The sequence below is a fragment of the Sceloporus occidentalis genome, unplaced genomic scaffold, assembly GCF_023333645.1.
Source record: "Sceloporus occidentalis isolate IW3139 unplaced genomic scaffold, rSceOcc1.0.p SCAF_1, whole genome shotgun sequence".
Taxonomy (NCBI): domain Eukaryota; kingdom Metazoa; phylum Chordata; class Lepidosauria; order Squamata; family Phrynosomatidae; genus Sceloporus; species Sceloporus occidentalis.
The window spans coordinates 278,569,197-278,588,229 of NW_028316981.1; the positions used below are offsets into that span (position 1 = coordinate 278,569,197).

The following is a 19,033-nucleotide window of genomic DNA, read 5'->3' on the forward strand; positions in this document are numbered from 1 at the left end:
CTCAAAAAGTGTCAGAACGCTTTTCCGCTGCGGCGCTGGTTTTTCTGCATTTCTGCTGTATGGAGTGTGTAAATGCCACACCACAGAAACACTGTGACACTACCTGCAGTGTGGTCAGAGGGGTGGCGTGTTGAGGGCTTGGGAGTGGCATCAGGGCATGCATATGCTGCTCCCCCAAAGCCAGCATTTTTTGCCAGTCTGTCTTGCCCCTCAAACTCCTATTTCCCTTTCACATCTACTATTGTCAAGCCAGGTATTTCAATTTTTTTTCTGCTGAAAGCCACCCGGGGAGAAGGGGCAGCATGTCCCATAGGGACTATTGGGGTGCGCGCCCATGGCGTGCGTGCACAAGCCCTATTCATTTAAATGGGGCTCGAGCATAGGCAGTATTTGCTTTACGTGGGGGAGTCCAGAACGGATCCCCCATGTAAAGAAAGGGCAAACTGTAGTACTTTAAATTTCTCCCTGTTGAAATTCATTTTGTTAGTTTTTGATCAGCTCTATAAACTGTTAAGGTCATTTTGAATTCTGACGCTGTCCTCTGGGATATTAGCTATCTCTCCTTATTTAGTGTTACCTGCAAATTTGACAAGCATGCCCTTTATTCCATCATATAAGCCATTAACAAAGATGCTGAATAGTACTGGGCTCAGGACAGAACCCTGTGGCACCCCACTATTTGCCTTTATCCAAGATAAGTAGGAGCCATTGGTGAGCATCCTTTGGGTTTGGTCCATCAACCAACTACAGATCTATCTAACAGTAGCATTGTCTAGCCCACCACATTTTACCAGCTTTTTTGCAAGACTGTCATGGGGGAACCTTGTTAAAGGCATTACTGAAATCAAGATATGCTATATCCACAGCATTCCCTTCATTTACCAAGCTTGTAGCTCTCTATAACCAAGAATTAAGTCTGACACAACTTGTTTCTGAGACACCCATGTTGACTTTTAGTGATCATGGCATTCCTTTCTAAGTGCTTACAATCTGTTTAATGACCTGCTCTAGAATCTTTCCTGGTAACTGATGGCAGGCTGACTGGGCAGTAATTGTTTATGTCCTCTTTTTGAAGATGTGGACAATATTTGTCCTTCTCCAGTCTGCTGAGACTTCTTCTGTTCTCAAGGAATTATCAAAGATCACTGAAAGTAGCTTTGAGGTAACTTCTACCAGTTCTTTTAATACTTTGGATGAGGTTCATCTGGCCCTGGAGACTTGAATTAATTTGGAACTGCCAGGTATTCCTGTATTACCTCTTTACCTATTATGTGCTGCACCTCCCCCAGATTTATAATTTACTCCATTTCTCCCAAGTTGAGCACTGTTTTCCTTTTCAGAGGGAAATTCTGCCTTTTCTCTGTCCCGTTAGCATTTCACCATCTTCTCCATGCAGCAGCCTTCTATTTCCTTGTTCTTCTTTTTGCTATGGACATAACCAAAATGGCTATCTCCAAACCTATTTTTCCCCACAGAGACAAGGGACCTTTTCATTATGCCCTTGGACCTAATCCTACTATTAATTAACCCAAGAGTCAGTTAGTTCATAACAAGAACTCAATTATTCATGATTTTATCATGGCTGAGAAAGTGTGCACTACCAAAAGCTGGATGAAGAAGCCAGGTAGAGCATGTCTATCCCAGCTGTTCCCATCTTAGTATTTGATATAGCATGAGCACAAACTAGCTACAGCCACTGTAAATCTGGCTGTATAATCAAGAGACTGCCTTAACCTGTGAAATGACCATTCCTGCAAGAAAGGGACATAATGTGCCTCTGCTTTGGTGGTCCTGGAACCCTCAACAGCTTTCAGTACCAGCAGTAATGACATAGTTCTGCAAAGGTTATCTGAACTGGAAATTGAGGGCATGGTTTTGCAATGGCCCCACTCCTATTTGGATGGCCAACTTCAGATGATGTTAGGGCTTTATTTTGTGTTTATTTACATTTGGGCTATATTTCTCTCAGAGTTTTATTTTGTCCCTTGTGCTTTCTAACATGAAACTGCAGATGAAGATTGTCTATAGGGATTGAAGGTGATGTAATGCAGATGCCATTTAACTGTTGCTTCTCTTCTTCATCAAAATCAGATGGAGCAATGGCTGTCTTGAACAGCGACTTGGATTCAGACAAAAAATAGAAGAGGACAAAAAGACATAGTCCATACAAGTAAGTGGTTTGGTTAGTTTAATGGTGTTCATTATAGTCTAAAGAGGCTGTGCTTTCCAGAAGATGCAGGTTTAGAATCTGGGATGGTTATAACCTTGGCTCTATTACTGGAAGTTTCATTGGGATGGGATGCCTTTTAGCAGCTTTGGGTGAGATGCCAGCTACAATGCTTGAATGCAGTTATCCATGAACTGGTAACTTCTCACCTGGATTACTCCAATAGTTTGATATAGGGCCACCTTTGAAGACAGTCAAGAAATTTAATGTAATGTAGAATGGAACAGCAAAGCTGGTCAATTGGAACTAGTCATTCCAAACATTATTCCGGTGCTACATCAACCACAGATTTGTATTCCGTTTCTTGACATGAACCCCCCCCCCCCCCTTTTAAGGGTTAGTGTTATAGTTAGTGTTAGTGTTAAAGCAGCATCTAAAAAGAACTTCTTCAATATGTTACTTTGAGAACATTTTTCACAGGCTTCTCCATTTAGAAGAGAATAGTGAAATGGACAGATATCGGACATGATCTTTCTAGGTAGTAAACTACCACTATTATCCATGGAATGTCCTTGCTAGACACATTTTGACACCATTCTGAGATCCTTCTCTTAAAGCAGGTATTTCATCTTTAATTGGTTGATTTCATTATCAGTTCTATGGCTGGTTTTTAGTATCCTACCATTTTAATGCTGAAATGGCTGCATTATTGTTTTGGCTATTATGTTATTGATTGCCTTTAGTTTTTATGACTGCTAACTGCCCTGAGGGGCAGCATATGCATTTAATAAGTCAATGAAGACATTTTCAGTTGAATAAAATACTTTTAAATACATAGAGATCTTGTGTTTCTGCTACTGCCACACGCATGAAAATTGCATGCAACTGGGAAATCAAAAACAGCATATTTGATCCATAACGTGTATGTACACATTTAATATTAGCCACTGCAGAAAAACTGACATATGAAGGCAAATTATCTAGAGGAATGGCCAATCTTGACTCTCTGCACACTACAAAATTATAACAGTTGCCACTGCCAGTAGGGACCCACTTCTTGCTGTACCACCTGCATTTAATTATTTTGGGCAGACACACTAGTATGATTTCCTTAGGGTTAAACAAGGCTACCATTTGTGTGTTTCGAATTAGTAATCATACAAAAAACAAAACAAAAAACGCTCTATTTGTTTGCTTTTATTTATTTATTTTCATTTATAGCCTGTTTTCTGATTATACAGCTTTTAATAAAATGTTTCCAGCTATGTTGAAGATATATTAGGGCTAGGTTTGTTCAAATGGAATAAAACAGTTTTAGCACATCATCATATAGGCTACTCAAATAAATACAGCAATGGCCAAACATTAGTAAAGAGTGGGAAATGGACCCAATACCAAGGTATACATAAAGTAGCAAAAACACAATCTAGGCATCTAGCTTTATTGACTCCAGTACTGAGAATGCATCTTTATATTCAACAGTTTCTTCCAACTCTTTTTCATTTTCCTGAAATGAAACAAATTAGAAAAAAGATTTCACTGTTTTTAAAACTACAGAATCCATCTCTTCCCCTTAAAACCATTGCATATGTAATCATCCTGTAAGGCAGGTGTAGGAATCAACTGGCCCTCTGGGTGTTATTGGATTGAAAATTTCACCATTCATCAACACTGGCTAGGGCTACTAGGAATTGCAATCCAACAACATCTGGAGGGCTGCATGATTCCACCCTTGCTTTTTAATAAACACTTCCTACATAAAACAAATCAATTCTCCACTGAAGTGTTAAGAGGTACCTTTTCTTCATTCAACAAGTTGGGGGTTCACTGGAAGTGATATCATGACACTTCCAGAATGCTGTCAGACCAGTTGGGAGCCTTTGGGATTTTTAGGGTTTGTTGAGGGAGAAAGGATGCAAAGCACTCAGTTTGTGGATTGCACAGAAGCTTTTGTTATGATTTCCAGGCAAGAAATCACCCACAAATAATTTCCAAGGTGCCATGTGACTGTCTTGAGCATTAACCAGGATATCTCAGGCAATGTTGGGGGCTATAAGAGGAGAACGAATGTAAGTTGATACATTTGAGGGTAATTTGCAGGCAAAAATCCTTGAAATTGGCCACTTTTGGAAAGTATGGGGAGTTCTGGGGACACAAAAAGGTGGCTGGGGTTGCCTGGAGCCCACACATTCACCACCACTAATATAAATCCTATGTCTCCTTTGACTGCACTCCCAAAATACATGAATCATGAAAAATAAATAGAGCCATCTGGAGTTTTTCTGAACTTTTTTTCTGGTAGTTTCTCCCATTCAAAGGAGTATTTTGGAAGAAAGACATTGGGTTCAAAATAGCTGCAAGCAAAATGACTGTAATTAAGAACTAGAATTATTTTTAGGTGAATTCTTTGAGAGATCAATCCCTCTCCTAACACTGTTTAGACGTATTAGGAAGACACAAACTTTTGTCATTAAAATTTAACTTCCATCTGTAGGTGCCCAATACAAGCCACTGAAAAATATGTTTGCATCCATGAAAAAGAATAGACACAAACAAAATTGCCCAACTTTGTGCAGCAACAGAAAAATATAGAGTAAAAACGTCCAGTAGAAGAAAATGATAATTCAACAGAAGAGATTTCTGGGTAACATGAATTAGCTATAGCAATTTCAGTCTGGTTGCTCATGGGATGGGTGACCTTTGCCTGGACCAGGCTGGGGGCAGAGATGGCTAAAATTGTTCTCAGCAGGTTTCAGTACTGTCAACGATGGTATTCTAGGCCTCCTGGCTGGGGCAAATTTTGAAGAAAAAATTCTGCAGCAGGCCAGAAGATAATCACATGGTTGCTGGTCTATGGTTTCTCAAAGGTGTCTGCCTTGCCTTTCATGTCATTTAACATCTACCTCAAACTGCTGGGAGAGGTCTAATGTTCTGGAATGCATTCCAATAAGCAGGTAACACCCAACTCCATTTTTTATTTGCATCTGATTCCAAGGAGACAAGGGAAAGTACCTCTAAGCACCACAGAGAAAAACGATGGAATTCAGTGTCACAAGATGATGGCCACCACTTTAAAATTGTTTTGAAAATGGACTAGATAAAATGAAAGCGCATAAGCCTATCGGTACCTATAAGTAGTCATGACAAATGGTAATTCACACCCAGGATCAGAAAATGCATGTGTCTAAATAGCAGCTGCAGGGGGACACCAGGAGTAGGAAGTACTATGGTGTTCACATGCTGCTTGTGGGCTTTCCAGTAGCATTCTATTCACCACTGGGGGAAGCAGGACAGGTCTTTGACTGGATCCAGGACACTTCATAATTTTTTCTGGATATTTATTTCATCATACTTGTGACCTCAGCCAATTATTTATGGTGTATTGGTGATAGGTTTTAGTACAAATATTTATTTTAAAGATGAAAATGTTTCCTTTATGGTTGATGACCGAAATTAGTCCACTCAAGTATTCTATAAAGAAGAGTAGAATATCAAGATAATGAAATAAACCAAATTATAGTTACTCCCTTTTTAATTCAGACATTTAAGAAATACATTATGACCGTCTTAATTTCATGTTATTAAGCTGCTTAGGGAATTATTTGGAGAAGACAGAACACAGCAGAAATAGTGTAACAAAAGAATACATTTATCCTCACTATCCATCTAGTGCAGCTGAATAGTAAAAGCTGAATTCAGACACTAATACATCATGTACGTGACATTACAATAATATAAACTGTGGGTTTTCTGTTTTATTGTACTATTCAAATTAGTGTAATAAATAAGTGTATCACTTGTACAGTCTGTCATTAATTGATTAGGCCAATAAACTATTATATATCAAGGCCCAGAGTACACCTACCCAGTGTTAACTCCACATGGCAATTTCTGACTTTGGTAACAAGTTACACTGGCACTGTCAACTTATATACTTTAGGTCCCTTTTTAACTGGATTCTGATACCAAACTTCAGGCTACCAGGAATGTAGGAGCATTGAAGAGAAGCTGGACACAACCCATAAGCAAGTGAAGCCACTGGCTGTGCTTTTATTTACTCCAACTGTAGCAGATTCACAAGGTATATACATAACTTTTTTCTCACATCCTTACAACATGGCTTTCAGTGTTACAACAACCATGTGATGATAACTAAGCTGAGAGAGATGGATTAGTGCATGGCTTCAGGGCTAAGAGAGAATTCACACCTGGGTTTGCCCTGACATGTCTGAAATGATTAGTTTTACATCTATATCAGCCAAAGAGCCATTTAAAACTGCAAGTTTTAATTGGTTTAAACATATATTAAAACAGTGGGGTTTTTTTGCCAAACTTTTGTTGATTAATTGTGAGATGTTTTTACATTTATGTGGATGGAAATTTGGAGGTAAAGGCTATTTTTGTTTGGAGTAGGGAAGGTGCAGCCAGATCCCTCCATTAAAAAAATAGTAAGTTCCTGAAATCACTGAAATACCCTCCACCCTCAGAACCCGCTCAAATACCTCAATTTTCACTAGAGTCACTACCATAATAACAGCTGGAAGTGATGCAATGTCACTTCTGGCCATCATTTTGAGAGGGACTCAGAAGAAAAAATTAGGTAAGCTGGCACACAATGGGGAAATGATGCTTGAAGGCAGTTAAGGGGAGGACTGCCCACTCCTGCTATAAAAGGAAGGTTTTTTTTTTTTTTTTAAATAAAAAAGGACCTTGGATAATGAGTGACAGATTTCAAATTTTTCATAGCTTCTTTGGTATTGGAGAAAGACATCTAAGCTGAAGTCCTGTTAACAAGGATATATCTATATATATATAGGCTGATTTTCTAAATTTCAACTTGATAAAAGTAAAATTACAGGTTGAGTATCCTTCATCTGAAATGCTCGGGACTCGAAATGTTCCGTATCTTGAATTTTGGGATATCTGTATTTGCATATACATAATGAGACACAATTAGGCTGGAGAAAGATTGAGGATCTGTGAAATAAGAGGAGGTATGAATTCTTGCAATTTCGCAGATCTTTGCGTCTCTCTCCAGGCTCACAAATGCAGTACAAGTATATACGATATTAATTGTGCTATTGCTCAAAATATTTTAAGTTGTGGAGTACTTTGGATTTTGGAATTTTGACTAAGGGACATTGCAGTTATATTCACTTGATAGCCCCACAGATTTTTTTCTTCAGTACTTACTAATAGCTGAGCAAGATCGGCATGTGCGGCTTCTAATCTGCGCTGGCAATCTGGAACCATCATTCGAGATTCTTGCAAGACCTCAGTCTGTAAAATGGAAGCTCATGAAATACACAAACTCCTCAGCACTAAAACACAACTTCACTCTTTACACTAGCTGTTTAAAAACCATGCATGCACACTGGAGTGTATGCTCATACATATAGAACAATATTATTTTATTAAAGACACAGTACCTGAGAATCCTTGTCTGATAACCAAACCAAGAACTGTTAAAAAGCTTCCCATGAAATATTTGTTTTTAAAAAACTATTTAATATAAACTATTTCCCCTGCTGTCACAAACAGCTTCGTCCAAAATGGGATCAGCTGGTTATATAAATATCTCCTGCATCTTTTGGGTAATAAATAAAAACAGTGTTCAGATAATACCACACAGAGATAATTACTGCATGAAAAAAGTTATTGAGTTATTGATCACATTGTATGCTCACTGCAGGAGGTTCTGACTAAAAGAGAAAGGTAAAGAAAAATGAAAAGCAAGGACCAGCAGGGTCATATTTTTGATGCTCATCATGCATAAAAAGTTATTACTCATCCCTGCGCTTCATTTTAGGAGACAGATTATTCTCACCATGCTTTTTGAACAAAATTACCGATCTGGCACCCCACTGAATTTGAACATCTTGCATACATCTTCAGGAGACAATTTTGTAATTGCACACAAACTCATCCTATTTTATTTCTTGGAATATTTTTAGCACACAAATTCACACAATGAAAAGGTGGTGTAAACAGCTGATTCCATAATACATCCAGCCAGGACAGAAATGAAAATCAATTAGCTAATCTGTTAAGCATGAAGATTCTTACTGAAATGATAATACATAAAACTATTAACAAGATTCAGTGTGCACAACTGCAAGTGTCTATAGCCATGAAAACAATGTGGACTGGGTACGGCAGTCAAGTAGGCAGAGTAACACGTCCTACATGCAGCGAAGATCAGAATGCACCAAGACAAATTACCCATTCCAGCCACTAGAAACTCCCACTTTGAATGTTTATTATTTTAATATGTTGTTCTTCTCTCATTCTACAATGGATAATACACAAGATGGGTAATTTTTAAAAGTTGTATAAAAATGGGTTATACAAATATATTAAATGTTTCGAGTGCTGGCTGGAATTCAAGAATCAAGACAATGGGATGGAATATTCACCTTAGAGTCACCATAAGTAGGAAACAATTTGAAGGCGCACAATAGCCAGACTTGGCCTTCTGTGATTAAATAGGTTCCTTCTGTTCAAACAGTGGAAGCAATTTTTACAGATCCTCCTCCAAATTTCCCATGCATCCCCAAAGACCACCACTCAAGCTCTCTGCAGAGTCACTGCAGTCACTGTCTGCAACAGTTTCTCAAGAGGTACTGGGGGAAGGGGAAATGGTGAAAATTCATTAAGTCTCCTTCCTCTAGCAGGAGATTTTTATGGGTGGTTCCACTTTCCTGTAGCCTGGTTCCACACAGAATGCACTAAAGAGCTCACAAGCCACTATAATCAATGGTTATAAATCAATTCTCTATTTGGGACATGAGCACTAAATGTGAAATAAATGTCTGTTTTCAAAGGTCCAATATACAAAACAAAACTTTGTATATTAGACTGTTTTTACTGGATGTGCATATACATGCACTAAAAACTGCACTTTTTAAGTAAAAGAGGGAACAGATTTTTAGGTGACAGTTTACACTTCCATGCTATACAAGATATTTTAAAAATATTTCTAAAGTACTTTTTAAAGCTATGTCCCCTAGAAATGTACAGAAGTAACAGTAAGTATAAACAGTAGGTATAAAAAAAGGTATAAACTATATGTAAATGTATCAGGAAAACAGTCCAGAATTACTTATGAAGCTGTTCCACCAACCTATGAATGAAAGGCACCCTTGATGAGAAAGTATTTTAAGATACACATAAATGCCCAAAGCTGCAGAGGCAAAGATCAGTTCATTGGCAGTGTCAAAGATTTGGGATTATTACTCAGAATGCTCAGTGCCTCGTGCATGTCAACTTTAAAATTGGCTTAAGGACAAAATTAAAGGCTCTCATGAAGTCTCACATTTTTATCTATAGGCCAAGATAACCTGGTCTAGCTTATGTTCATATGCTACATTCATTATTACTGCTACGTCTCCTTTTTTTCCTAGTTCAAGACTCAAAGCATTAAAACACAGCTAAACATTCACAATAAGAAAATTACAATATGTTCACAATTCACAACAACATACAAAACATATTAATTAAATAGAACCAACCACAAACAGCACCATTCCCACATGTGTTACTCTCCTTAAATCATAAAAAACATGGGCACTGTTATCTAAGGCAAATCACTCTCTACATAAAATACAATTTGTGGACACAATTTCAATTCTGAACATTTATTTCAGAACACCGACATCAGCATATTTCACTTTTATGCTCAACTATTAGTATTTCTAGAATAAACTATGTAGACCATCATTTTTACACCAAAAGCCAGGGTGTACATTTTAGACTGAGATCCAGCATGGTGTAATGCTTTGAGCATTGAACTACAATTCGGGAGACCAGGGTTTGAATTCCTGCTCAGCTATAGAACCCCACTGGTGAACCTGGGCAAATCACATGCTCTCTGCTTTAGAAGAAGGCAAAGGCCAAAAGTCAGAAATGACTTGAAGGCACACAACTACAGCAAACATTCTGTCCTACAGGCTGAGTGAAATCTTAATTCCTTTCTCTAGGAGCTTAATTCCTTTCTCTAGAGGAAGGAGACTTTCAATCAAAGTAGTGATGAATAAACTTTAGTTTGAATACTCACCTAAAAACTCAGATAATTAATACATCCAAACATCTAGTGAAGCTGGAATGTAACAGAATTTTAGCCTGCAAGAATAAGCCAGCATGTTGGTGTATGCTGGCTAATTATTTCTGCTATTCTAAGGATTATTTACTGTGTATTGCTGACCTGACAGTAGGCTGAGCTTTTGCTTGTCCCTCCCCTGAGAAGCCAGAAAAAAAAATCTATGGCTGTTTTATGGTCTTCTAACATGTCAAGAAAGAAGCAAAGCACATGGTCTGCTCCTGTCAGGCCCACATGCCATGATAGGGGAAAAAAGGAACAATGATCATAAAATAGCAAAAGTTTTATTGGAAGCAAACTAGAAAAACTGGATAAAAAGCTAAGCTTTTGATTTTATCTTTGGGCTCTGCACACAGACCACAGCATTTTTGTCTGTCTGCAGGATTGACTATATTTTACCTATCCCTCCCATTTTTTATACAACTTTTCTAGTTTGCTTCCAATAAAACTTTTGCTATTTTATGATCATTGTTCCTTTTTTCCCCCTAGACTTTTTTGTTCTACAACTTTCAGTTTGGGTTTAGGGTTACACTTCTGTGTCTTAACCACATGCCATGATAAACAAATCATGGAGGAAAAGCCTTAGCTTGTTGAGCCATTCTTGACATGAGTGGGCGTGATCTTAAAAAACCATGACTTACCGTGAAATTTGAACTCAACCAATATATGTATATAAGACCATAAGGCAAGTTTTGTTCTGTCCTGTTCTATTACAATAGATGCATTTAAAATCAGATAATTTTTTAGAGGGGAGAAATCTTGGAATTACTACAAGACTTCTTGTAAAAATGTAGAAATCAGTAACATAAGAATAAGCAAGGGGATTCCTTACCTGCTTTTTTATTGAATAGTCATCAGGATCTTCAGTTTTCATTTTTTCAATCTTTTCTTCTTGCTGTTTTACTTCCATTTCATACATAACCTTTTCCTTTGCCAACCTGTACAGAAAAAGGTTGAATATTTTAAAGTTTTACTAACTGAAAAATTATGCATGGAACAACTTCAAAATAAAGAAGCCACTCCATGTACATCACTTACATTATTTGAATTATTTTAAATGTATCATGAACTGTTTTTGAATCAGTTCTAAGTTCTAGAAAAAAAAAAGGCTGCTATACCTCATGGAGAGGTCTGTTTGAGAAAGTCTGAAGTCCACTTAACCAGAACTAGCTCTTTGAATCCAAGCTATCATCTTCCTCTGTGGTGTTTCTGAGTCTAAAAGTTGTCTAAAATACTGTATATACTCATATATAAGTCTAGAAACTTTAGTCAAAAATTGACTCAAAAAGCCTGGATTGATTTATCCACAGGTTAATGTAAGTACTGTACTTTAACTCTTATCAAAAAAAGAAACCATACCCTGTTGAAAGGTGAGAGCTTAATCTCTTCTCAGAGCACCCCTCTACTATCTCATCTATCCAGCCTTTAGGGTGAAAACAAACAGTTATGCCTGTCAAATTTTTAAAAGATCTTTAGCATTGTTTTTCTTTGCTTCATTCTTTACATCCTTTGTTACATGCTGCTAAGTTTTACCCTCAATTTATCCACAGGTCATATCAAAATCCATAATTTTGGCCCCAAAACCTGACTTTGACTTATACATGAGGTTGACTTATAGTCGAGTATATATAGTTCTTTATAAAGTATCTAGCATCCAAGTCTAAAGTAAATGCAAATAGATAGTGCTCAGTTCTCTTGCTTGTTCCAATCTTGGTTATAATCATCGCTGTGGCAGGGAGGTCCTCAGATTGATTCAACTATTCATGGCTTGATTTAAAAAAAAAAAAAATCCAAAAAAGCAAACCTTGATTTTGCCATTTTATATAAGGGACACCATTTAGTATATAATGAGACTTGAGCATCCATGAATGTTGATACACATGGGAGAGGGGAAGGTCTTGGAAGCAAATTTTTCTCTTATCTCTCAACCACCAGGGCCCCCAAAGCAATGCAATATATATATATAATATGAAATATGAAAATAAAACATTTAAAATCACAGACTAAAACTCCTTAAATTGTTTTAAAACCACAGAAAGTTAATATAGCTAGAGAAGTCATTCCAGTTTTAAGGACTGAAGTCCATAAAAAACAACACAGTCTTTGTAGTGTGCTAGAAATTCAAAGAGAATGGAGCCATCTTGACTTCTCTTGGCAGGGAGGTCCACAGATGGAAAGCCCCCTGATATGTAGCCATCAACCTATCCTCACAGGTAGTGGGATGCACAGCAGAGTCTCTGTTGAGATCTCAGATCTGAAGCATGTTCATATGGGGGAGGCAATCTTTCTCGCATGTTCAGCTGAACTTATTTAGCCTTTTGAAGGTCAAAACCAGCAGCTTGAATGCAGTTCAGAAGCAAGATGGAAGCCAGTGCAGTTTTTGTAAGACCAATTATATATGGTTTTTAACATACACATTAGCTGTAGCTTCTGAACACCTTCCAAGGTCATACTTCAACTATGCTGCTGAACCTTCATGCTCAGGCAAGAATGGCCCAAAATGCTTTCTATCCACTACATTATCCATATTTCACTAACTAACAATAACATCTTTTAGCCTTCTAAAGTTATGCTTTGTGTTCTGCTTTCTTTTGATGATGGGCAAAGTGTTGTAGCACACCTTTGATGGCAGTCAGAAATCAGAAAAGCGCATTAGAGTATTGTGCTTACGTCTGTCCTAGGCTATATTGTCTTCAAAAGTCAACACATTCATTATAACCTAGGTGCATCAAGAATGTATGCACAGCTAAAATATATGTATGCTTAGTCAATCTGATGTGCTTCCTCAACATTAATGAATTATTTCTCTCTTTGGCCAAATCTCCCTCCTTTTCACTCTAGTTTGTCACACTTTTGCATCCCAAACACTTGCTCTTCCTTAAGATTCTTTCACTTGCAGTATATCATTATCCTAAAATCCTCCGAATTGGACCAGGATCCAATATATCCTCTCTGAGCCCTTCTTCCCATATTTCAGCAAAAACACACACATTACTTTAGGCAAAACATTCAGCACAAGCAATTCCATTTCTATATATCATTTTGATTCTGTTACTGAGGCTCACTAGTCTCCACAGAATTTAAAGATAACATAAAAAATGGATTTTCATTATTAAGCCTAATCAACAGAGAGTCAGAAGAAGTCTAGACTGAATCTAAGAACATTATCACAGAGGAATGCAAAAAGGCACTATCTGTACCCAAAAAGAAAGAGAAGCCTCAATGGATGACTGATGAAACTCTTCAAATAGTTAGGACAGATGAGAAGCAAAAGTAAAAGGAGAAAGAAATAGGGTCAGAACCCTGAATGCAACTGTTCAGCTACTTGTGTGCAGGAACAAAGAGAACTACTATAATAATCAGTGCAGACAAATAGAAGTTGACAACAACAACAAAAAAGAAGAACAAGAGAACTATTTCACAAGATCTGATGAATCAAAGGGAAATTTAAACCAAGAATGAGGGAAGCTCTACAGCCAGCAGTGGAACACATTACATGGCCATGCAGGAATAAAAGATGGAAACAATATACTGAAAAACAATATATGGGAGATGAACACATGACAGATTCATTCATTCATGGAAGAACCATGTGAAGATGAACCTACAGATTTAGAAAGTTAAGTGGAGGCTGACCCTGCTTAGCTTTCAATATGAGACAAGATCTGGTACTTTTAGGTTATACAGTGCGCCTGCGTCATATACGGGTGCGATATATGCGGTTTTCAGCATACGTTGAAAACTGCAAGGGGCAGAGCGTCCGTCATGCCGCTGCATGCACGAGCCCCATTCAGTTAAATGGGACTTGAGCATGTGTGGTATTTGCTTTACGCGGGGGAGTCTGGAACAGATCCCCCGCGTAAAGCAAGGGCGGGCTGTACAGGCTTCAGGCTAAAGAGAAAGAATCTACTCTAGTTCTAAATAAAATCTGTCAACAAAAAGGGAAAACAAATCAATGACCCACAGATTGGAAATGCTCAATATACATTCCAATCCCAAGAAAGGGGACACAAGGGACTCCAGTAACCACAGGTCCAGTGGATACCTCCAAGTTGCAGCTTTTAAAGCAATCTAGTGCTGTTTTTGGAATGACTCATCACAGCTGATGAAACATGGTTACATCATTATAAACCAGAGCCCAAACAACAGTCTTTGCAGCAGCAGCATTTGGCTTCCCTATAGCAAAAAAAAAAAAAATTCCAAGACTCAAAGGTCAGCAGGAAAGGTCATGGCCACAGTTCTTTTAGGATAAGGAAGGTATTTTCATGACTATCTTCAGATGGGTCAAATACTTAGTGCAGAAAACTACCCTAACTTGCTGAGCCATTCAAAGGAGGCACTGAAGGGAAAACAGTGAAGGAAGCTTCAGAAAAGTATTTTCTTTTTGCAAGACAATGCACCTCCTCACAGCTCCTCACAGCCCACCATTGATTACCTGCTTTGAATTGCACACACCATCCACCCTATCTACCAAATCTTGCTGTAGCTGACTATTCACTGTTTCCAAACCTTAAAAAGAGTTTGAAAGGAAGAGAATTTTCAAATAATTCATAGGTGATATCAGCAGCAGAGCAGTATTTCAGTGACCAGATATCAGAATTATTATTTTTTTGGAAGGGTTAAAGAAACTTGTGAAACAATGTGCCAAATGCATCAAACTCTGAGGTGAATATGTGGGATAGCATGCGCATGTCATGGCTCTAGGTTGGGCCTTCTTGGTTGGACTGAGAACTTTTCAGCACCTCTCATATGCTTGAACAGTGAAAAGAGCTGATAAGAAGAAAACCAACTCATTTGAAATGTGGTGCTGGAGAAAGTTCTATGGATACTGTGGACTGCTAAAAAGACAAATAAATGGGTCCTAGTACAAATCAAGCCTGAACTCTCCCTAGAAGCCAAGAAGACTAAACTCAGACTATCATACTTTGGCCAAACCATGAGAAGACACTGGTCACTATCTTTAGTGGAGGACAATTATGTTGACAAAGTAGAAGACAGCGTAAAAGAGTAAGACTGCATTATGTATGTATATAAGAAGGAAACCATGACTCTTAGTCTGCAAGACCTGAGCAGGGTTGTTGATGACAATGTTACTTGGAGGTCCCTCATTCACAGGGTCATCATAAGTCAAACTCGACTTGATGGCAGTTAATGACAAGTATCTATAGTCATCTTGTGCTATTACCAACATTACTCATGCTGGCTCATTTATATTTTTTCAAAATAAACAATTTAACTTAATAAAACAGCACATTATTCTTCAAAGTTATTCTTTAAATAACAAGAAATCTGTTTTCAAGTCATGCACAGAAGATCTTAGATGCATTCAGAATGGACATATGAATCCATGTGAAACCATGTTAGCCAGCACAACTATTAATCCACAAATAGCTCTGCTGCCTTGATATTTTACTTATCAATCAGGGCCTTTTCTGTATTCATTCTGCAGTTAATTTTTAAAAGTATTTTAAATGATTGTAAACAGTTTTCTGCTCAAAAGCTGCCTACATATTTCATAAATAAAATATACGAAATCCCTTAGTAGATAGAAAGACTCAGTGTAGATAATTCATATTGTTGGCCATGATCTGGGAGCTTAACTATACAGACTATTAATAATGCTATAGGAGTTTTAAAAATTCTTCTTTATATAAATACTGATTTTTAAAAGAATTTAGATGCTATGGTAGTGAGAAAACAACTCTCTACCTTTAATAACATAAGTGATTCAATTGTTTAGCCCCAGTTTCCCAGTTACGGGAAACAAACGTCTCTCATAGATTCCCAATGGAGCAGCACCAGAGATTGTTTTCTAAAATGACAGAAAATTCAGGTTTTGTGGTATGGATTGTCATTCCAGATGGGCACTGATAAATTGTTAATTACTATTTTCTGTTCATATAGCACAGATACATCTGAAAGAGTAGGTAGATACTTCCACTTATTTAATTTGACTATGAGCAATTACTGAAATTTAAATGAGTATAGTTAGCCCTTTGTATCCAAAGGGGTTCTGTTCTGGAAGCCCCCCCCCCCCCCCACACATAGCAAAATCCATGGAATCTCAAGTCCGTTCTTTCCAATGGCTGTGCAAAGTGTGCGCAATCGCATTGGTGCAGCTTGTGCGCATGAGTTGCCATTGGGAAGAATGGGGCGGAACCATCCGTGGATGCTTGTATCCACGGATGACAAGCTACTAGTGGAAGAAGAGAGCCAACTGTATGACATATAGTATTAGTATTATAATAAGAATTGCTATGTAGAACTTAAGAAATGTTAATTTTAGCCCCAGTCCTTGTTCTGAACCTAACCCTGGTTCTGAAATAGGACTTCCTTTGACACTCATGGCAACAATATTTTGTCCTAATTTATTTATAATTTATTATAAAGGGGGCAAGTTCAAATCACACTATAAATGATTTAGTTGTTGATTTAGTCAACCTTGACTCATGGCAACTTTGTGAATGAGACATCTCCAAGACCAGCTATTCTCTGCCACTCTGCTCAGATCCTCCAGGCTCAGACCCATGACCACCTTGATTGAGACTATCCATCTGGCATGTAGTCTACCATCTTCCGCTCTTTCAAGTGCCTTCCACCTTTCCTAGCATCTTTGTCATTTTTAATAAGTCATGCCATCTCGTGATGTGGCTGAAGTATGACAGCCTCAATTTAGTCATCCTGTTTTCCAGGGACAATTCAGGCTTGATCTGTTCTAGAAGCCATTTATTTGTCTTTTTGACAGTCCACAGAATTCTCAGCACTCTTCTCCAATACCACATCTCAAATGAGTTGATTTTCTTTCTCTCAGCTTTATTTACTGTCTAGCTCTCAGATCTGTATGTTGTGATGGATGAATATATGGTTTGCATCATCCTAACTTAAGTGTTCAGTGTTATATCTTTGCACCTTAGGATCTTGTCTAGTTCTTTCATAGCTGTCCTCTCAATTCCTAGACTTCTTCTGATTTATTTATTTCTGAATAAATCAAGACATTGCTTGATGGGGACATGAGAGAGAGCCTTTTCAGTGGCTGCTTCACTCTCTGGGATTCCCTTCTTCAGGAGGCTAGGCTAGGATAGGCTCCAGCTCTGCTTTCCTTTTGTCAGCAGACAAAGACCTTTTTGTTTAAGCAAGCTTTTAATGTGCACACAGAGGAGTTTCTTATTGGGATGTGTTATTTATCTTTTTAAAAGTTTGTACACCTTAAATGACTTTATATTGTCTTATGTGATGATTGTATCTCCTGGTCATCCAATCCACTGTGAATTGTATAGTTCTGAGCCTAGAAGAGGTTGCCACAGCAGGCTGAACAGTGCTCCTAAGCAATGTGATTTCCTGGATCTCAGGTATGCATGGTTCCCCCCCCCCCCCCTATCTTATAAGTGACAGTTAATCTCTCACCAACAAGGCAGTCATGCAAGCACAAGAAAAGAGTTTGTGGATTAACTAAGTTATTTAGTTCTACTGGTATTCACACATGCAACCAACTCATTTATAGCTACAAAGATCTGTTCATAGGCACTTTATGCCATGCATCTAATGAAAGAGACTTAAGTCTATGAGAACTTATGCTACCAATTTCTTTCTCTCAGTTTTGAAGGTACAATAACAAGGGTCCACTGTACTACAAGATCCCTTTACATAAATTTTATTTAGTTTTTTTAATAGTAATTCAACAAATTATTGCCTAATGTCAGTGAACCCAGGCCCAACTAGCTGCACTAGCAAGCTAGAGATAATGCAGAGGAAGGCAGCAGTATCTCAGGACAACTGTAACTATTTTACACTGCCTTTACATGCAGAAATTGAAACAGAAACACTGCTGATCTACTGTAATTTGACTGCTTATTTCTATTTACCACCATACACTTTACATATTCTTAGTAGTACAGTACTAATGTTGCAACTCTCTGATGGACTAACAATGATCAGGTTCTCTATATACTGTGTATGCCCACAGTGGTAGTAAAAATACATATTAAACCTGATGTGTATGTATGTAGGTTCCAGTAGTGAGATTATGGTGGCATCCAGGCTCTTGTGCCTCTTCAGGTACAATCTCCCATTTTCATTTCATGAGTCTCAATTATAGTACAGTGACAAGAAAATGAATAAATCCAGATTCTGCAAATTTCTGCTAATACAAGAAACACAAAATATACTAAAGGCAAATCTACAACCTTTGAAAAACAATTTCATTTGCTTGCAAACAAGGGATGTCATTATGTCAACATTAAAGAGAAAAATCCAAGAAATTTCACTGAGAAAAAAAATGCAGAATTAAGAAATCTTTCATCATGTAAATTAATGGAATATAACTATTTTAATCTGGGACTGAAAATCCTGTCCAATGAATCCTTTAAAGCAGACATTCAAATTAATCCATGTGGGATTAAAATGTTTTGCTAAACATTCTAACACTATTTCTTAAATATATTTTAAAATATATATATTTTTAAAAATTGGTTAGCAAACACAGAATAATCTATAATAAACATTTAACAGCTCTGCATGTTTAGTCATACAAACAACTTTGTATTGTTCGTATGAATACAATTTTAATGAGATACACTAGCACATTTAAGAAATATTAACGGGTCTTAGATAATGTTCAGAATGAAACATCACTGCCTATTTTGAGCACTTAGCTTTCATATAGACTAACTTTAAAAAAAACACACTGCTGTAAAGTGTTAGACAAAAAGCTTTTAAGTAAGTGTAATGTTCAGCTGTATGGTATTGTACATGCTAAAGTACAATGTATT

At 37.5% G+C, this 19,033-nt stretch overlaps 1 protein-coding gene across 1 annotated transcript in view; it reads right to left on the reverse strand.

Annotated features, from left to right (window-relative positions):
• Positions 1 to 3,349: 3,349 nt before the first annotated feature.
• LOC149323952 (tubulin-specific chaperone A-like) overlaps positions 3,350 to 19,033 on the reverse strand; it is a 37,813-nt gene continuing 22,129 nt past the window's right edge. Inside the window, exons 2-4 of the mRNA XM_089494564.1 lie at positions 11,098 to 11,203; positions 7,361 to 7,447; positions 3,350 to 3,674 (exon numbers count right to left, since the gene is read on the reverse strand). Coding sequence (XP_089350690.1) covers positions 3,594 to 3,674; positions 7,361 to 7,447; positions 11,098 to 11,203 — 274 coding nt within the window. The 3' untranslated portion in view covers positions 3,350 to 3,593. The remainder of the gene's footprint in view (positions 3,675 to 7,360; positions 7,448 to 11,097; positions 11,204 to 19,033) is intronic.